Consider the following 20,426-nt stretch of genomic DNA (forward strand, 5'->3'; position numbering starts at 1 on the left):
TCAGCCTGTGTATTTTTACAGGCTGAGAGAAGCAGTTCTGCTCAGTGCCCCTGCGCCATTGATTTGAATCCGATGAGCCTGTGTGTGTGTTTGGAGGTCAGTCCAGCCTAAGGGCAGGGGCACACGGTTTACACACGATTAGTTGCTGGGTGACTAAATCTCCCCGAATCTGCCCGAACAGCTTCCCCGTGTCTTCCGACTGCTTCAATGAAAAAATGCCTGCAGCAATGCACCAGCGGTGCTTCGATTTCCGAAGTCGCCCGAATGCAAGATGTTTCCTCAACCGTTCCTAAAGCCTGAAAGTCCACAAAGTCCTCAGTGGAAAACCCAGTTGACTACATACCGCCATGTATAGCTCACTTTACAGCACTGAAAATCACTTGCCTCAACTTCAGCTTTCCTTTTGTGCAATCTGGGGGCAGAATTAACACTTTCTATTCATTCCTATGGGATTTTTAGAGTAGTATTTATCAAATGGTGAACTCTAAATGTCACCCATTGATAAATATGATTCTAAAAATCCCATAGGATTCAGGGACCTTTCCTCTGATGGCTCTTGTGGACACAAACAACAACCTGCAAGGTAAGTGATGGGTCCTGTACACCAACAGCCAAAATATATTTGTAGGAGATTAGAGCAGCCATGTTCAGAAGCCGCCACAGGCACTGGGATCTTATGAGGCAGAGTAGCCCAGATCACCCCTTTCTTTAACAAACAATTCTAGAAGACCGTACAAAACGGACTAAATAAAAGTCTCCATAGAATTAGCCAGACTTATGAATCTACTTTTTATCATTCCATTCAACATGTGAAATCATCAGATTCATTTTCCTAATATAGACCTGCCAGTTATAAAGGCAGGGGGGGGGATCTGAATGCTCAGCATCAACAAAATATGCAGAGACGGTCCCTAGGCAAATACAGTCACTGCCAATAAGTTTAACTGGACCATTATATAGTAAACCTATACTATATTTATAAATACACATCTTTCTTTTAACTCTTCTTTTATAAATGCTAATTCTACGGAACAGTGCACAAAATCATATTTAAAGCAGTAGGGATTTTTCTATTTAGTTTAAGGATTTCTTGCTGCTACCATTTGTATTTCTATAATATTTCAATAGCCTGCTCACTTTAATACTGTTTGATGGCTGATATCGGTGAATGGGGTTTAGTAGCTCTCAAAGCAACGTTTTTATCAAAAATGTAAATACTGGACATGTGAACCGAACAAGTGACTAAGTTTTAAATGACAGAAATTCCACAAAACAAGATTATCTTTTGTCACTTTCAGTTTCTCTGTGTAGGCCACATCATTAAGAATAACAGCACTGAGACTGGAAGAGCAGGTTTTGTTTGCACTACCCACATATTGTAGTTTTTTTAAGCCTCCTGCTCTCAAGAAGTGAGAATCCTCATGTGACCGGAGAACAAGACATATGTTGAGATTATCCTTATTTTAGGGATGCGAAAAAATTTTTTCGGCTTGTTACGACATGGAAATGACGCCCATAGACTTGTATGGCGTCGTGCGTCAAAAAAATCTTTGACGCTTTAATGAGCATAGGCGACAATTCGCCGGCGCCAAATTTTTGGTGAAACCAAACGGGTCAAATTCGCTCATCCCTATTATATTTCATTTAATCCACCAATTCATTAATCATGAATAACAGATGAGGGCTGGCTAAAATCTCATCTGTTTAAAAGAGAACAGAAGACAGACCAAGATCTGAGAAGCAAAGAACAGTGGCACACATCCATAATTAACTCATTCAACCAGCCAACGGTAACCAACCCACACCAGCAACTTGTGCAGCTCACTTTATAACAAACCATTTCTTTGAAGGAGAGACAGCGCCTAGGATTCTTTCTGAGTTAAAATTCATATTTTACCAATTCCCATAGAAAAAAAGATGGATAACAAACGTTTAAAAAAAATCAAATAGTTAAAATAGTCCTTATATGAATATTGCCCTTTTCAGAATTAAACAAACCTTTAAAGGAAAAGTCAAGCCGCTTTTTTATTTTAGTATCCCTGTGTAGCCTACCTTAGCCCCATGTGAACCGCATTAGTTGCGCTTTGAAAAGCGCTCCAGTTTCCCTGCACCGTCGCATTCTTTGAACCATTGCGCACTGACTAACCCGGCGGCCATTTTTTCCTGTATGCGCTCTTCCTGATATCAATGCGCATGTGCCAATAGCCCCATCCTCCTGACCTTTTTTAAAAATAGCTTACTTAGATTTTGGCAGTGCAATAGTTAATCTCTCTGCTCCCTTGCTCTCCTCGCTGCAGTCAGATGAAATATGGGCTAGCAGCAGCGGAGCAGAGAGTTAAAACGGCACAATACAGCGCCCATAGCAACAACAAAAGACTATTTTATCTATTGGCTGAACTAAGCCACAGGCGTGTCTTCAGAGGTCACTCTTAATGCAGCTTGATTATTTTGCCGACGCTAAACACAGTCATCTGCGCATGTGCTAGATTTTTTTTGTGAACTGCGCATGTTCGTATCGCCAAATTACAGCACACATTCCTAAGGGAGGGGGGAGAGAGGCTGACAGTGCTGGAAACCAGCCGGAAGAGAAAACCAACAGTGCTTCTTAACGGATTACTTGTCAAGGACTGCAGTGGTCGGTATGTAAATCATGCTAAAAAGCGTTTCTCAGATAAAATTTGTGTTAGGGGAGTTGACATGTCCTTTAATTTGAAGCACAGGACTATCTACCCATCAAAGATACCTGCTGCAAGCATTGCTCAGGCATAGCCATTTGCTTACAATACTTACTACTGCCACTGCTATGAACATAAGGCACTGGGACACACTGAAACATTCCACACAACAGAAAATGAAATGAATGTCAGATTTCCCTATAACAATATATACTAACTGAGATGTCTTTCCTTCACTCTCATTTTATGGCACTTGCATAGCACTAAACAGATAGCAAACATACTAACACACATATTAAAAAGTTCTAATTCATTGAGTGGCCATTGCTTACAAAAAAGGCAGAACGTCAAAAAGGGTTTCTTTATCTAAAAACCCTGAAATGTATCACAAAACCATGGATGTTAAAACTAAGGTCTTCCAGTTGTGTTTCCATTACAACTCCCACTAGCTACAGATGATGGGAGATATAACATAAAAAAGCTGGATGGCTGAAGGCTTTGGTAGAGCCCCCAATAATAAAGGAATTACAGAACTGAACATACTATATTTACAAAGCATACAAGGAAGGCACCTAAGAGATGATTTAAGAATTTCCTATACCAATGTGTTTGCATTATATACTGCAGGTTAGAAGGAAGGCATCATGGGAACAGTCCGTGATATGATTCACCCACAATGAGCATATACATAGGTAACTTAACAACGTACTGTACAGCAGAAAAGTGAATTGTGGTTCCAGTGATAGGACAGACATCCACCCTAAACTCTAGTCAAAGGAGAGGAGGTCTGGGTGTGGACTGTCTATATCTAAGGCAGAGTTTCTTGGCCATAAACCCAAATCTGTGTTATTATATTCCCCTTGTAGCAGCTCAACCTGGCTGATAGTGCTCTTCATGCTGATGCTTTCTATATGGTTAGAGGAAATTACTTTTAGACTTATCTCTGACTTTTCCTTGTGTATGAGGTCAGGTATAGAGAGTGCGGCTTCCAAATGATTTCCATTTTGACAATTCTCTGTCGGTTGCATAATCTCACCATCTTCTTTTCCATTGATCACCGTTTCTTGCTGGTGGTGGGGCTGTAATGTTTTATCCTCTTCAGCACGTGATTCACTGAATGTTTCTTTAGGCACTTCAGCAGAGGCACAAACAGGCTTCTCTGGGCTGCTTATTATAGGGTTGGGTGAGATCATCATATCTTGGGTGGTTTTCAGAGCTCGAGGAATTCGCTTTTTCACAGTGGGTGGAGGAGGATCAAGCCTAGGAAAACTTTCTAGGTTCTTGGACCTGAAATATTTAAAGCAAACGCAAGTTATTAATAGACTGTAAATACTATTTAAAGGAGAGGTTAAAACTAAGTAAGCTTTATCAGAAAGGTCTATATAAATACACCAGTAACTCAAAGTAATGTTGCTCTGAGTTCTCTGTCAAAATAAACACATTTCTTTCCTCCTATAGTGTACACATGGGCTTCTGTATCAGACTTCCTGTTTTCAGTATAAACCTCCAGGGCAGGGCTTGAGCATGCTCAGTTTGCTCCTCTCCCCCTCCCTCCTCCCATCCCTGCTGTAATCTGAGCTCAGAGCTGTAAGTGAGCAGGGAGAGGCTCGAGCAGGAAGTGATGTCACACCAAGCTTATATGGCAGCTGCTATCCTAAACAAACAGAGAGAGATCCTAGAGGTGTTTACTCAGATATGGTAAAGCATTCTACAGAATAAATATAGCATTCTATCTTGCACTATTATGTCTAATCTCTTGGCAATAAAGTGCCTCAGTAGCTTTTCTTTTCCTTTACAAAAACTGCTAGAACTCTTTACACTCACATTTGTCCCTCTTCAAGGTTAACACTGCATGTCCTGTCACTGCTGGACCATTCTGCAGCCACCGTCTTGTTGACTTCAGTTACCCCAATGTCTCCTTTATCTGCATCTTTCCTCCGAAGGAAGTCATTCACCTTGGCTCCAACTGCCTTGCCTAGGTTCTTCAGGTGTTGTGTGCTGCCAACAAGAATACTGACCCCTGAAGGTTCCGAGCTAGTGCTGCTGGCGAGTCTTGTCAGTTGGGTGAGAGAATGACTCTGCTGTAGCTTTGGCACTTGAGTTACGTTTGAGTTCTTGAACATGCTTTGATCAACTGTGGATTGAACAGCAATGGAAAAAATTAATTCCTTGTTTCCATTTATACGGTCGTCAAAAAGTCAGTGTATTATCAAAAGACAATGGAAAAAAAGAAAAAGGTGAGCATAGAATGATGTTTGATTATGCCACTGCCACATAGAGAAAAAAAAGAAAAAGCTAGCCTTCCTCCATCATGCATGGTAAACTAAAGTCACTGAACTATTACGTCTTCATCCTTTACTGATAAACCTACACAGCAAATTCCATTTAAAACTACAGATATAATAAATACACCAATGCAGTCTAAAGTGAACCTGTTGAAGATGGACATTTCTATTTACCATATAATACTATAGATATAATAAACAGACCAATGCAGTTTAAAGCAAACCTGTTGGAGATGGACACTATTACTATTTTACTATTTTTATTGACTCCTAAAACTCTTTAAGTGGCTTTTAGAGTTTTGCAAATATTGTTATGAAAACTTGAATATGATCAAAGCAAATACCTTCCATGAAATACAGTAAACTTAAAATACAAATGCTACGGGGGGGGGGGTGTCACCCAGTCAAAATCAACTCCCACAAGGGACGAAAAATGACTAAAAACACCATTGTACTAAAAAGAAATGGCCTTATCCTAGTAAATCGTATTGTGCAATCTTAACTGAACAGGTAAAATGTTTATTTGTAGGTGTTCTGTCATCCATAGGGAATGCAATTTCCTGCTGCAACTAAATAACCATTGTGAGCCATTGGTCTATATAATAATCCCAAATTGGAGATGTTTTTCAAATGAATTTACAGCTGTAACAAAGTATAGAACACACAACAGAATGAAAGGTAGTAAAGATGAAACTAGAGTACATGCGTTGATCTGTTTCTTAAGCCCAATTATAATTCACTGATGCAAGGCCAGCATGTGTGTAGTGCAATGGGACAACACAACATTAAAAGGGGGCTGTCACTATTGTAAAAAGCTGAATTGTTTAATAAATAATTTTTTTTCCTGGCTGCAATCAACACACTCATGCTGTGAGTCACTGACACATTTCACAGGGTCTCATTGGCTGATTCCAACAGGAGTCGGCAATTTATCATCCACTACCAAAAAACAACAGAAATTGAGGAAATACAATTTATCCCAAAAAATAATAAGAAACAAATGATACAACCTATTGGAGTAAAAGAATGATTAATCATCCATTACAGTTAAGTTTTTTTAAATATAAGTGTTTATAACCCCCCAGTAGTTCCTGGAAAGGCCTGATTAGGTTGTGCAGTAAGTAAATCTATTTAAGCCACTAATGAGTTACACACAGCTGCTATAATTGGCCATCAAAACGGTTAACCCCCAACACGGGAACAGCATAAAGACATAATACCCATTGTACAAGAATTAAATTAATGTATAAATAAGTAGTACCTGCACCCTAAATAAAAGATACCTGAACTAACACATACAGAATATAGCAAGTAAAAACATTAAAATATCATATATAAGGTACAGGTATAGGATCAGTTATCTGGAAACCCGTTATCCAGAATAACGGAAAGATTGTCTCCCATAGACACCATTATAATAATATAATTAAACATTTTTAAAATGAATTCCTTTGTCTCTGTAATCAGAAAACAGTACCTTGTGCTTTATCCCAACTAAGATATAATTAATCCTTATTGGGAGCAAAACCATCCTATTGAGTTTATTTAATGTTTACGTTATTTCCTAGTAGATTTAAGGTATGAAGATCCAAATTACGGAAAAATCCCTTATCTGGAAAAACCCCGGTCCTGAGCATTCTGGATAACAGGTCCCAGACCCGTACTACGGTTTATATTCAGCGGATAGCCACCTGTTTCCCTAATAATGTTAGCCACCCTCCAGTGAATAAAAAAAACAAAAACATTTTTTTCTCCAGCCCGGGAGAAAAAAAAACAGCAAAAGGCTACTGTCATATGAAGGCATTTGTTACAGCTACCACATTACAGACACAATAACTAGTTCACATTGAGAAATAGAATCAATGAAGATATATTTTATGCCCCATAAAGATCTTCAAGTTTGCCGACATTCAACCTCTTCTGTTTTTCTATTTAATATGTGAAGCAATTTTTCTCACAGATTCTTTTGTGTCACCTAGACAGTTTTTAGTATGAATTACTCCCCAGGAGACCAACACAGTGTTAATATTGGAAAATATATTACTGCTTACTGTCACTGTGACAAATGTGTCCTGCTGGTCTTCTCAATGTATAAAATCAAATTTATTCAGAAACAGATACGGATAGATCATGGAATATCAAAAGTGACAGAACACACTGGATGATAAAACAGTAACAACACAATGCTATGGCCGGAGCAAATTGAATTTGGCTTCTAAACACACATGATGATGTTTTGCAGGAAAAAAATAACCAACAATGAAGCTTAGTAGAATTGGGCCGTCGGTGGGAGCCGCAACATTCTTACCTTATACACACAGCACATTGTACTTGGAAAGCTCATTAGAAAGGAGAGATATAAAAAGCACGTTTTAGACCCAGTGTTGTTAAATATACACATCAACAGACATAAACAAACTGAAACCTGATGAGTGAAAATCTCTATAAACAAAGAAGTTAGGAAAACCTGGATTTAATTCCTGCTGAGGACGGCTGCATTTCCTAATTTGTGGCTATGAGTATGTCAACTAATCTACATCTGGAAGATTTTTCGTCAGATATCAGTCGGCGAAGGCTGTTGGAGGGGCCCCATACACAGCCCAACAAGCTGCCAACAGCCACCGTCGGCAGCTTTTATCACCCCATGTGTGGCCACCTTTAGGGAAAGACCAGAGGCTCTGTCTTTACAATTGAGGCACCACATAAAGCACAAGTGAATAATTCCCTTTTACAGAAACAAAAGGATAATACTTATTGAACTTGCACAATGGTAACACCTAGATCAGTGATCCCCAACCAGTGGCTCGTGAGCAACATGTTGCTTCGAGTGGCCTCAAAGCAGGTGCTTATTTTTCAATTCCAGGCTTAGAAGCAATTTTTAGTTGCACAAAACCAGGTGTACTGCCAAACAGAGCCTCCTGTAGCCTGCCAGTACACATAGGGGCTGCCAATAGCCAATCACAGGACATATTTAGCACCACCCAGATACTTTATTCTTGCTAATGTTGCTCCCCAAAGCTTTTTACATTTGCATGTGGCTCATGGGTACAAATGGTTGGGGGACCCCTGACCTGGACTGTGAGTGCTGGAATAATAGCTGCCACAGTCACAGAAAAACTGCTTCCAAATGTGCTAAAGCAAACTCTATCAGACTGTATGAAAAAGGCAGTCAGCACTACATGTCTGCATTCAATAAACAGCTGCTCAGGGGTTTATTGATAGCTTAGAAAGCAGCACATTGTATACACTGACCATCTCTACTGGATCTGATTTGAATGGGTTGATATAGGATATGGACAGTTTGTATAATTAAACATATTTGGGGGAATGTAATAAAAGTTGGTAAAGGAAAAAAAATTCATAATTTGAAAAGTTTGAGAACAAATTTTGCTTTCCGCAAATTTAATATAGCTTTTGCTAACCCATAAACCGTTAAGCGACCACTTCCAACAGAATTTATACAGAATTTTATAGTTTGCGGCAGTGTGCAGTGAATGTAATAAAACTTCTTACTGAAAAACTTATGCTTGCTCCAAAAGATTACCACACCTTCAAGCAGTTCTTAAAAGTGGGCAATGCGCAATGAAAATTCGCAATGCAATAACAGTTAAAAGGAAAAATATACCCCCAAAATGAACACTTAAGCAACAGATAGTTTACATCGTATTAAATGGCATATTAATGAATCCTACCAAACTGGAATATATATTTAAGTAAATCTTGCCCTTTTACATCTCTTGCCTTGAGCCACCATTTTGTGATGGTCTCTGTGCTGCCTCAGAGATCACCTGACCAGAAATACTTCAATTCTAACTGTAACAGGAAGAAGTGTGGAAGCAAAAGACACAACTCTGTCTGTTAATTGGCTCATGTGACCTAACATGTATGGTTTGCCCTAACATGGTATGTTTGTGTGCACAGTGAATCATACGATGCCAGGGGGCGGCCCTTATTTTTTAAAATGGCAGTTCTCTGTTTATGATTACCCAATGGCACATACTACTAGAAAAGTATATTATTATGAAAATGGTTTATTTACATGAGCTGTTTTATGCAATATCTTTTTATAGAGACCTACATTGTTTGGGGGGTATAGTTTTCCTTTAAGGAAGAATATTTTTATTGCACATTTTTATTCTTATTTGTGCAAATTTCTTTGCTCTTTGCCACTTTTATTACATTCCCCCATATGTCTCATTTAAATCAGAATTTAGTTATGACTGCAGCAACATAAAACTTACCCAGGTCATAACTGGGGACAAGGGTGCGTCTCCTTCCAATGAACATCAGCAGACATGACAATAAGACCCCTGTTTACGCCACCCAAATGCCGTTGTTATTTTACACCACTTCAAACCTTGTGCAATCCATTAAAGTCAATGAAAAAAATTCAAGTGGCAGCAGAAGGAAAAAAAACCACTGAAAAAAAGGTATAGATGAACGATAACACCGTTTTCAAATGACTGCTTCCATCTACACCAGATTTTTACATAGAGGTACACGATCGTTGAATACACAGCTTGATACATTGTTTTTTACACGGTGAAGCCTGGTGGTTTGTGGTGTATTTTGTGGCTTTATTTTTACACAGCGTGATAAACAGACCCCCTTGCGTCCATCAGGATTAAGGAATTTGCTTACGTTGGATGATTGATGTTGTGTAATATCTGATGCTAGAAGACAGTACCGACTGGGAAATGACATCTGACAGAAGATTTTGTGGCTCCCTAAAGGTCGCAAAATTAAATAGTGTTCTGTTAGTCCTCACAGGCAGACTGGGAACAGCTTAGTGGAACCAGAAATCATCATTTACTAGAGAATCTATTCAAACTGCTTATGAGTGCAGTCATAGTTACTGTATATAGGAACACCATGATCTATGAAAAAATGCAGTCTCGGTTCATTAAGGCTACAGGGCTAGATCCCTAGCTTAGTCCCATTTGCAGCTAGCTCTTGTGGAGGCACTTTATCCTTGGAACACACTTTGCTGCATAGGAAGAACACCTTCTCTCCTTATACTTACCTTTGACCTATTGTTCTTTTCTTAACTAACAGCTGCCCGAAGGAAAAGGGGAGCACACTTACGAATAAGTTATCATATACACAGGGTGATATCCCTTTTAAATGGACGTATTACGCTATGCTTGTTTTTAATTTCTGTTGCCACAGGCGCTGATCTCCTTATATATATTCCCTAGGGAATACATATACATTTGTTCTAGCTCTTGTAAGTGCTCACTTTTTTCCAGAAAAGGAATGTTCTTGCAAAATCGAATTGATGATGCAGATTGTCTCACAGCATTTGGCCTCATCTCCAATTATAGCAGTGCACTAAGCCAACAGTAAATTTTATATTCAGAGCGGGGCAATGATGCAGCATGAGAAACCATCAAATGCCCCATCTAGAGGGTTCCTAAGTTAATTCTGCAGGTGGCACAATTCCATGTGAATCCATGCATAGAAGAACACGGACTGCAGGGCAGCACAACAGATTATTTTAGTAGATAAACAGTTTCACCAATTCCATATATTTCACGGTCTTCTTAAAGGAACAGTAACGTCAAAAAATAAGTGTTTTAACATAATGAAAATATAATGCAGTGTTTCACTGCACTGGTAAAACTGCTGTGTTTGCTTAAGAAACACTACTATTGTTTATATAAATAAGCTGCTGTGTAGCCATGGGGGCAGCCATTCAAATGAGAAAAGGCTCAGGTTACACAGCAGATGGCAAATAAGCTCTGTCTAATGGTGTGATCTGTTATCCATTAGTTAACCTTTGCCATATAGCCGTTTTTCAGTTTCCGCCATTGCTCCAAAGCAGCTTGTTTATATGAACTATAGTAGTGTTTCTGAAGCAAACAGATCAGTTTTACCAGTGCAGGGCAACGGTACATGATATTTTCATTACTTTAAAGCACTTTCATTTTTTGGTGTTACTGTTCCTTTAACTCATCTGTATTGTACTGTATCTTGGGTGCAATTCAAATAGCATTCCATTCTACTTCAGAATTTCTAAAAAGCTGCGAGTTCCTGACAGGTACAAAGCTCAACCATTCAGCAAGCAGTCAGTAACAGCAATACAGACACTAAAGCACAAGGGCCTTCACTTTGTAGGTAAACGTTGGTTAATCCAGGAACATCACAAAAAACGACATGAATTGCTTCTAATGTTGCCGAAGAGCAAACCAGGAGAAAAGAGAATAGGTATGGTGTCTATAACATAGAAGAAACAAATGCATTCTAATAACAACACTACTGCTCATTATCAGATCACAATTACCATACAGTGGCAAGCCCTCCACAGTATCCGACCCATCTGCCCAAGGGTTGTATGGGCAGATACTGTTCAATTGGATATACACGTGTAGTCACGTCATTTATGACTGCAAATGCAATGTGCAAAGTGCATTTCAAGTGCAAGTTGACACACTTGATGCGACTTAACTGAAAATTTCCGTTTCACTCCTGATCCTTTAGGTGTAAGTGCATAATGTCATAGGCCACTTGGGAACACTGGGGCTGTGTCAAGAGATGCACTTGCTCAAAATTCAGAATATGACGCCCACCAAGTTTGCACAAGTGCATCTACTGATGCAGGGAACCCTGATGATACCACCTCCAAAAGGTGGTGGTATCTCCAATATTCCCAAGTTGACTCTGCAGAGTACAACTATAAGGAAGCACAAGAGAAATTCACACAATGAATGCGCTAAAAGCTTTGACTGCAATTGTAGTTTTCATTATAAATTACCATAATAATCTATTGTTCCATATGTGCATGCCGAGTTTCCCAATGATCAGGACTGTATGCATCTGCTAATGCACCAAGAATGATTGAATGGAACACTCAAGTTAACATGCATGCCCATGTAGTCAAGCAGTATGGTTACAACTGGCTAAACTTGTGTGACCAAATTTTCCATAACAAAAATAATATTTAGCAGCAGCTGCGGAGTATGGAGCTTGATCATCGTTAGTTTGCATCTGAACTTAGTTTTGGCATTCTTGATGGGAGATTTCTAATATTAATATAATATTATTATGTGAAGTGTATGTGTACAATGTGTCTCTTGATGAAATCATTATCACACTTTGTTGTCTGAATGTTATTACTCAATGGGTTTCTTTTTCTATCTGGGTTTAAATATGCTTGGCAGTTGGCATCATTTTTAAAGGGATACTGTCATGGGAAAAAACATTTTTTTCAAAATGAATCAGTTAATAGTGCTGTTCCAGCAGAATTCTTCACTGAAATCCATTTCTCAAAAGAACAAACAGATTTTTTTTATATTCAATTTTGAAATCTGACATGGGGCTAGACATATTGTCAATTTCCCAGATGCCCCAAGTCATGTGACTTGTGCTCTGATAAACTTCAATCACTCTTTACTGCTGTACTGCAAGTTGGAGTGATATCATACCCCTCCCTTTTCTCCCCCAGTAGCCAAACAACAGAACAATGGGAAGGTAACCAGATAGCAGCTCCCTAACACAAGATAACAGCTGCCTGGTAGATCTCAGAACAGCACTCAATAGTAAAAACCCATGTCTCACTGAGACACATTCAGTTACATTGAGAAGGAAAAACAGCAGCCTGCCAGAAAGCATTTCTCTCCTAAAGTGCAGGCACAAGTCACATGACCAGGGGCAGCTGGGAAATTGACAAAATGTCTAGCCCCATGTCAGAATTCAAAATTGAATATAAAAAAATCTGTTTGCTCTTTTGAGAAATGGATTTCAGTGCAGAATTCTGCTGGAGCAGTGCTATTAACCGATTCATTTTGAAAAAAATTATTTTTCCCATGACAGTATCCCTTTAAGTATTCACATTAACTTATCTACATGCCATTATTCAGGCAGAGGTATGGAATGACCACATGTAAAATTCTAAAAATAGGCTGAATGTTAGTTAAGATAACATGGGTTATTATTTCAGACAAATTACTTTACATTCGAGGCAGGAGACAAGGTTTTATATTTCCACTGTACATTAGCTTTCATGTTAATAAGGTGTACTTTGCCTCACTCTTACCTAATCTAACACAAGCTATTAATGACAGTATCTACCAAAGTTATGTGCAGACAAATGAGGCTTTGAATAATGAAAATAATAATAGATATGATTATAGCTGCTGTGAAGTGTCACTGTTACATACACAGAGCAACCTCATCAAACTAATTTCCCATATATCTTCATCCTCCCCATGTTGTTCTAACCCTCCCACCTGCCCCAAATGCAATGTGCCCACAGATTAGGCCAACCAACACATACTTCTACTGACACAATAGACTGCTGGCCTATTCTAGTAGCTACCTTCAAATAAGCAAAAGAGTCCTAGAAATTTTGAAAAAAAAGTGTGCAGGTAATATCTCTCAACAAGAGGAGATACTGGCAATCCCTGGTATCCAGAGCTCTAAATTCTATGACCATGAATGAAAAAAAATAATATGCAAATACATGTGTGTAAAAATAATAATGATATTACACACATAAATGTACTGACCAGGTGGTGCTCAAAGCTTGTATTTTCATATTTTGTTTAGACCAAAAGGTTATGTATTATTGCTGCTCTGATGCTTAGTTAAGTACAGGCATGGGACCTGTTATCCAGTTATCGGCCTTCCTGTAATTCAATGCTTTCTGGATAACGGGTTTCCAGATAATGTATCACATACATGTACAGTACAGAAGTGAAATGCTGATAATTAAAGCACTTGTAATTAGCATTGTGGTCAGGTATTGTTATGTAGTCATATGGTGGGGACAAATGCAAGCCACTTACCCTCTTTTACCTGCATTGCTATATGTGTAGGTGTATATGTGTATATATTACACACAAACAGATACTCCCATATTAGTCAGGCAGAGAAAGACAGTTTGAAATGAAGGAGTAGTATTATCAAGTTTAATAGCAAAGGAGATGTTACAAAGTGAGAGAAGAGAATACAAGAGGCAAGAAGAAGTGGTAGAAATATACAAGGTTTATTTTTGTAACAAAGAAGAGGTAAGTGCACTTAACAGACAACACTGCTCTATAAAGTCACCAACACACGATCTAAGGACCAAATACCTTCTCTGCAATAGAGCACAGCAAACACCACAACACAGACTATAGCCAGTGTAAAAGCAGACTATTATCCAGTACCAGTACCCAATGTAAAATATTCAGTCATTTGCACGTGCAAATGGTCTGGATACTGGTTATTACAGCATAGGCCTGTGTGGTTCTTTACTTGGTCCTACTGCAGCATAGGGCTCATCTGCATCCTGTGCTATTGGGATTAGAGCACTTCCACCTACAATTACATAATATTTTGCCATGGCTCCTCAATCTAAATTAAATGAACACAGAACATACATTTGCAAAGAGTATTACCAGAATAACATTTACTACTTATAAAACAGCAAGTCCTTAGTTACACATAGAATATCCTGCTGGTGCCCAAGATCACTGAAACAACAAGAATGGAAATCAGAAAGACAACAAAGACAAACATAAATACCCTGAATTAGAGAATGTATCTTGCCTGCTGTCACAGGCACCAAATTATGTATCAGAACAGGTCATGGTTTTGGACTAAATTTAATAGTTGAATAATAAAAACTTTGGCCCATGGGTAGTAGTGCTTGCTGAATGGTTGCTATAGGTGACTACACCTATAGTATTACATTACCCCAGTGAAATAAGGCATGACACACATCATTCTCGGATGCCATACTCTGGTTCAAAAGATGGCCCACAACTCAACTAGTAACACTTTGTATATTAATACTGCTTAAGATTATTTATATTATTAATATTATTAATACTGTTATCACTGAGGCTATTTACCAAATCTATTCTGATATTAAGCATTATTAAAGGGCATATTAAAATAAGTATTTTCACAATAGGGACTTCATTGGTAAAAGTTACTGAAAAGAAAGTACTTCTTCTTCTTATTTTTTTTATAAACAAGTCCCTAGTGCCTTTAAGCAAGCATATTTAATAGGGTTTTGTCCTACATTTTTTCAGATAATTATAAGAGCTCAAGCTTATGTGGGAAGAACATGTTTTTTTTAATGTGAAGTGAAAAAGTTCATGCTTTGTGCACCAGCTTCACTCATTTTATTAATTTTATTGAGATCTATCTATGGCGAATAATAATTTTATTTTATCCTAGTGAAGCAGAATGGTAGCTTACACCCTTAATATTAATGTAAAAAAAGCTGAGATTGTTAATTCATTGCACTTTATAGAGGCTTAACTGAAGCATATAGGACAAATGTTCCCTCTTCTAAGCCGCGTTTTGGTGTGAACGCCTTTAAGCTAAGCTACAGTATAAGTACTCACAGCAAATTGGGAGGCACAGAAAATGAGGTCCATGGTTGGATTCAACCACAGCTCTGAACTCAAAATATGAAAAACAAAGTAATGAGATAAACATGGTAGCATGCCTAGTTACACATTAGGAGGAATGGTGCACAGTGAGTGCCAGATGGACCAATTAACCCTGCTCGATCTGTGTTAATCTACATTAATCTATGCAGAATGTATGTTTCATATTAATACATGTTTCTGTGAAGCACTCTGTACCCTATGCACATGAAGAGTCAATAGTTCTGTGCATGGAGCAAAGTATAACTTCACACTCTGATATCTGTTTAAAAGACCAAAATACCCTATGTTTGCTTCCGCCTTGTACTTGGGTTTCTCTACATGCCAAAAGCATACAGGCACGTTAACTGGTTCCCAATGAAACTTACTCTGTGTGAATATGATAGGGAACTTTGATTGTAAGCTCCACAGGGTAAGGAACAGTTGTAAATGATTATCATTTATGTAGCACTGGGGAATATATTGACGTTATATTAATAAAAGGATAATTATGCAGGTATGGGACCTGTTCCTTAATCTTTCCTTAATTTGGATCTTCACACTTTAAGTCTACTAGAAAATCATGTAAAAAATAAAATAAACCTCATAGGCTGGTTTTGGTTATTAATTATACCTTGGTTGGGATCAAGTATAAGGTACGGTTTTATTATTACAGAGAAAAAGGAAATCATTTTTAAAAAACTGGATTATTTTGATAAAATGGAGCCTATGGGAGACAGCCTTTCCATAATTCTGGATAACTGGTTTCCGGATAACGGTCCCATACCTGTACTGTGTAAACCTGACTTCTTGAAGTTCACATGATTTATGCAGAGTATAAGCCTTGCCTTTGACTTATAAATACAGTTGTGAACAAACAGACTAAGACAGGCAGGACTACAGGTGACCATAGGCACACAGATAATATCATATGAAATGAAGTCTCATACGATATTCGGGGCGTATATGGCAGCAGATGAGCCAACTGATATCAGCAGAAGACTTGGATAATAGTCGGCTCCTCAACTTTGAACACTGACTGCACCCGAACATCAGCTACTGTTACTACTGAATAGTCAGATAGAGGTAGAATTCTGATGTTTCTACCTGTATATCTGTCAATTCAGTTATAACATGTCTGTATTGAAAAACCAATGGTCGCAGGAAAGATTGTAATGGTTACTTCTATGGCCACCTTAACACTGTGAGCTGAGCCAGTAAATATCTTCAGGCTTAGGAAAAAAAGGAAATAATTATACAGTTGCTTCAATAATGCTATCAGCCAAATACAAAGGGGAAATAAGCACAACAGTAGATTGGTCCTTTAATGAAAATCAATAGTGTAATGTATAATAAGCATTTAAGGGAAATCAATCTTTCGTCCTCCTACTAATTAACCCCCTGACATTACAGAAAACTGTCCTAATGACAGAGCAGCATTTCTCCTGACATTATAGTCTGTGCACATGCTTTGCTGTTGATACTGGTGTTGCTAAGACCTCCACAGGCTAGCTTAGCTCACTATTATATAAAAAAAAAAAATCTTTACCTACTGATATAGTAAAAAAAAAAAAAACTCATTAATAATGCCGTTTTGTGCACTACAACCCTCAGTACCCACATCCAATCAACAAAAGTTGGTGGAGGATGGTGGGAGTAAACGTTCTGAAGCGTTGGAGGGCTGCAAAATAAACATCCCCTTTTTAACCTGTTCCCATACATACAGTTTAAACACAGTAACATTGGACTGTAATGACAGCATACACTCTGTGCACGCACATAAATCTGTGATGATATCATTGGCAGCATAGAAATACATTAGACTGTCCTCATACAGACGGATTATACAGAAACACATTAGACTGTCCCTATACAGACAGAGAATACAGAAATACATTAGACTGTCCTGAAGCAGACAGTGTACTAAAGCATAAGATTGTCCTGCTTTTCAGAAACAGATCAGATGTGTACTGCCCTGCAATCAGTTTATGTAAAAACAAACATAAACCCACTGTGTAGTGTCCCCACCGGCAGCTGCCCATTACTATGGTACAGGGCGTGGAGAAAGAAGACGATGCGAAGCTAAAATGTAGGCCAACAGAACATTCACAAATATATTTGCTAATGTACATAATTGGACTTGAGCCATTCCGTTCACATATATAGTAAGCCAGTTTGGAAAGTTTCAGCTTATCAGTTATCACTGTGTGGGCTCTTGGTTAATCACTTGACCCATAGGCTTTCCTGTGCAGTCTACATGTGCCATGATATTGTAGCCAACCCCACTCACTCTTTGGCCACATGTAATTCAGTCACACATTAGGATACATGAATTTGGATGTGCAGATTATCAGCAGCAGAGGGAAGCAACTGTCATTTGTGCTTGATGGCATTGGAGCATGTTCCTAAAGCTGCAACCTGAATTTTAGCAAACGTTTCTCTTTAATTGCTCTGGCTGCCCTTGTATTAAGCAAACACAAGGCACAGATAATAAAGCTTGCCACCCCAATACCAACATTACATACTAAGCAAAGCAGGTGGCTTCTTTCAACAAGTTCTGTTCCCATCGTTATTTACACTGCAATTTCATCCTCTAGGCTGTCCCCCAGCATATCCCTATGCAAGACATTTGCTAATCTTCCTCCCTCATCCTGTACCCAAGAATCTCTCTCCTCACTATAATCTGTGTTAGATTCATATTCAGACGCTATGCCAGACTCTCTAAACCTATACAGCTCCAGGCTGCCCAGCAGCTCACCGGCCCCTTCCCTATCCCCTGGAAGAAAGCAGTAACACTGCACCTTTACCAGGCAGTCTGTCCTACCTAACGGACTGCAAACTTGAAAAGAGGAATCAGGATCAGTCAGTGGGGGCACATCTTCTGGCCTAGGAGTCGAAGGGTCACAAAGCACCGGCAGAACATTTGAACGGAACGTAATCTCTAGGAGGCTGTCCTGAGATCCCACTGCAATAAGAAAAATTATATCACACCTTACCTATTAACAAAGATGTACTTATCAGCAATGCCCATATCAAACACAACCAGGCAATTTATTGCATTTATAGTAAATTCACACTTGCTCTACCACTTGTCAACAGTTGAGCACTCACTGCTTCTCAAGTCCACAAATACAATAATAATATAGTAGTATAAGCCCATCTGTGATAGGAATTGGAATAAGATGGAAAACACAGGAAAAGTAGAAGAAGGAATGTTTAAGGGGATGTTATGGGGTAGTGATATCATCAGTTAGAATATAATGGGTTCAAGGTTATGAGAGTGATGAGGAGAGGAGTGCAAAACTAATTTAACGGGCTTCCAAATCTTAATATCTTCCACCTGATACTGCTGAATGTGTTAACGATAATGGATACCTAGCTGCATCAATTCTTATCTTCCCTGGACACTAAAGGACCTATGAGAGCAGATTACTGGCATTCCTGGGCTTCATTTTGTGCAACACTACCACTGGACTAAGAGCTGACCCTGCTGAAGTCTGCACTAACAGCCAAAACATTGATAACATCTTTGCTTCCTGTCGTACTAGTAACTTTACTGCATTCCAGCACTTACTGGCACTTTGTCCAGACAATTTATACTCCAGTTCCTGAACCTGTCTGACCAGCAGGGAGATATGCTGCAGCATGTCTTTGTTCTGCAGGAGTAACTGATGGACCCTGGCTTGCGATTCCAGTCTGGCAGCAGCCTCAGCAGACAACTGGTCTTTCAGCAAATGGACCTGATGGAGGAGAAAAAATTAATAGTGGCTGTAAATAATGTGGACCTCAAACAAATGCAAATGTGTGGGACTCTCCAAGTAAAGAAAGATGATATCATGCTAAATGGAACCACATACATGACCCAAGTTATGGAAATAGAAAACAAAAATATCAGGATACTCCTGAAAATAGTGTACCTGAGCCACTGCCACCTGGGTCTGCTGCTGCTGCTGTTGCAGCTGCTGTTGGAGAAGCTGTATTTGGTGATGAAGAGATAGGGGGGTCCCAGGGGGCAGTTCACTGCTGGACGGAAGCAGCATCTTGGGGGAAGCTGGTATGACCTGCTCCTAGAATAAGATAAATCAAGTCTGTATATATCTATAACTACATGGAGACAAAATACGGAGACAAAATACGGAGACATGAAGACAAGGCATGTAGAGCTGTTTTAAAGGGATGTTACCATTACTTACGACCCCCTAGTTCTATTATGCCATTTTGGTTTTCTACATAAGCATCTAACTAATGCTGATATTTTATGTCAGATAGGAAATTAGGGTTTGTTTATTTCCATATTTAAAAAGGACCTTTACAGGGGTCCTAAGAGATTTTGTATTCACCTTGTTCTCAAAAGTGCTGTCATTCTCCTTATGTACAGCATCCAAATCGGTCACTCCGCGGTTAATCCTTGGCTCCTCCCTCTCAGGCAAAGGAATATCCAGTGCATCAATATCAGTCTCTTCAGCAGCCTGAACCACACTGGCTACAGTTTGTGTCACTGGTAAGATCAAAACAAAAAAAAGGGCTTAAAGGGCATATAAAGGCAAAAAATTTATAAAGGCAAAAAAATAAAATCCCATTTTTACTTTCTTTAATGAAAAAGAAACCTATGTCCAATATACTTTAATTACAAAATGTGTACCGTTTTTATAAGAAACCTGACTGTATGCAGTGAAATTCTCCCTTCATTTACTGCTGTTGATAGGAATTGTCAGATGGTCCCTAACTGCTGAGCAGGGAAACAATCATACTTATGAACAGCAGGGGGAGCCCCCACCTTTCTTCCCAGCCATGCAGAACTCAAGCAGCTTTGTTTATGATGATCCCTAAGCAGCCCAGACCACACTGAGCACGTGCACAGTCTTGGTCTTGCAAAGATGTTTAACAAAGTTACAAGATGGTGACCCTCTGTAGCCAACTTTGAAAGCATAAATTATTTGTTTGATTAGGCTTGTGGTGCAGTAAGTTCATGTTTATATTTAGTATACAAAATACAGCATTTCTAGCCTTATTCTATTTTAGACTTTACATGCCCTTTAAGAAGGGATTGCAGTCATAAAATAATAAACAACACTGTATATCATTGTGTGTGGGTGCTGGATAAG

At 38.8% G+C, this 20,426-nt stretch overlaps 1 protein-coding gene across 4 annotated transcripts in view; it reads right to left on the minus strand.

Moving 5' to 3' along the window:
- Window positions 1-722: 722 nt before the first annotated feature.
- nos1ap.L (nitric oxide synthase 1 adaptor protein L homeolog) overlaps window positions 723-20,426 on the minus strand; it is a 51,065-nt gene continuing 31,361 nt past the window's right edge. For 2 of the 4 annotated variants that reach the window (XM_041590561.1, XM_041590562.1), the window contains 6 exons: window positions 19,662-19,819; window positions 19,239-19,388; window positions 18,896-19,061; window positions 18,146-18,286; window positions 4,500-4,809; window positions 723-3,962 (listed from right to left, as the gene is read on the minus strand). In XM_041590561.1, the coding sequence (XP_041446495.1) occupies window positions 3,443-3,962; window positions 4,500-4,809; window positions 18,146-18,286; window positions 18,896-19,061; window positions 19,239-19,388; window positions 19,662-19,819 (1,445 nt within the window). In that variant the 3' untranslated portion in view covers window positions 723-3,442. Of the gene's footprint in view, window positions 3,963-4,499; window positions 4,810-17,646; window positions 18,287-18,895; window positions 19,062-19,238; window positions 19,389-19,661; window positions 19,820-20,426 lie in introns of those variants that run through there. The other 2 variants (XR_005967032.1, XM_041590563.1) reach the window with 2 other exon arrangements.

This window comes from Xenopus laevis, chromosome 4L (assembly GCF_017654675.1).
Source record: "Xenopus laevis strain J_2021 chromosome 4L, Xenopus_laevis_v10.1, whole genome shotgun sequence".
In the NCBI taxonomy this organism is placed as follows: domain Eukaryota; kingdom Metazoa; phylum Chordata; class Amphibia; order Anura; family Pipidae; genus Xenopus; species Xenopus laevis.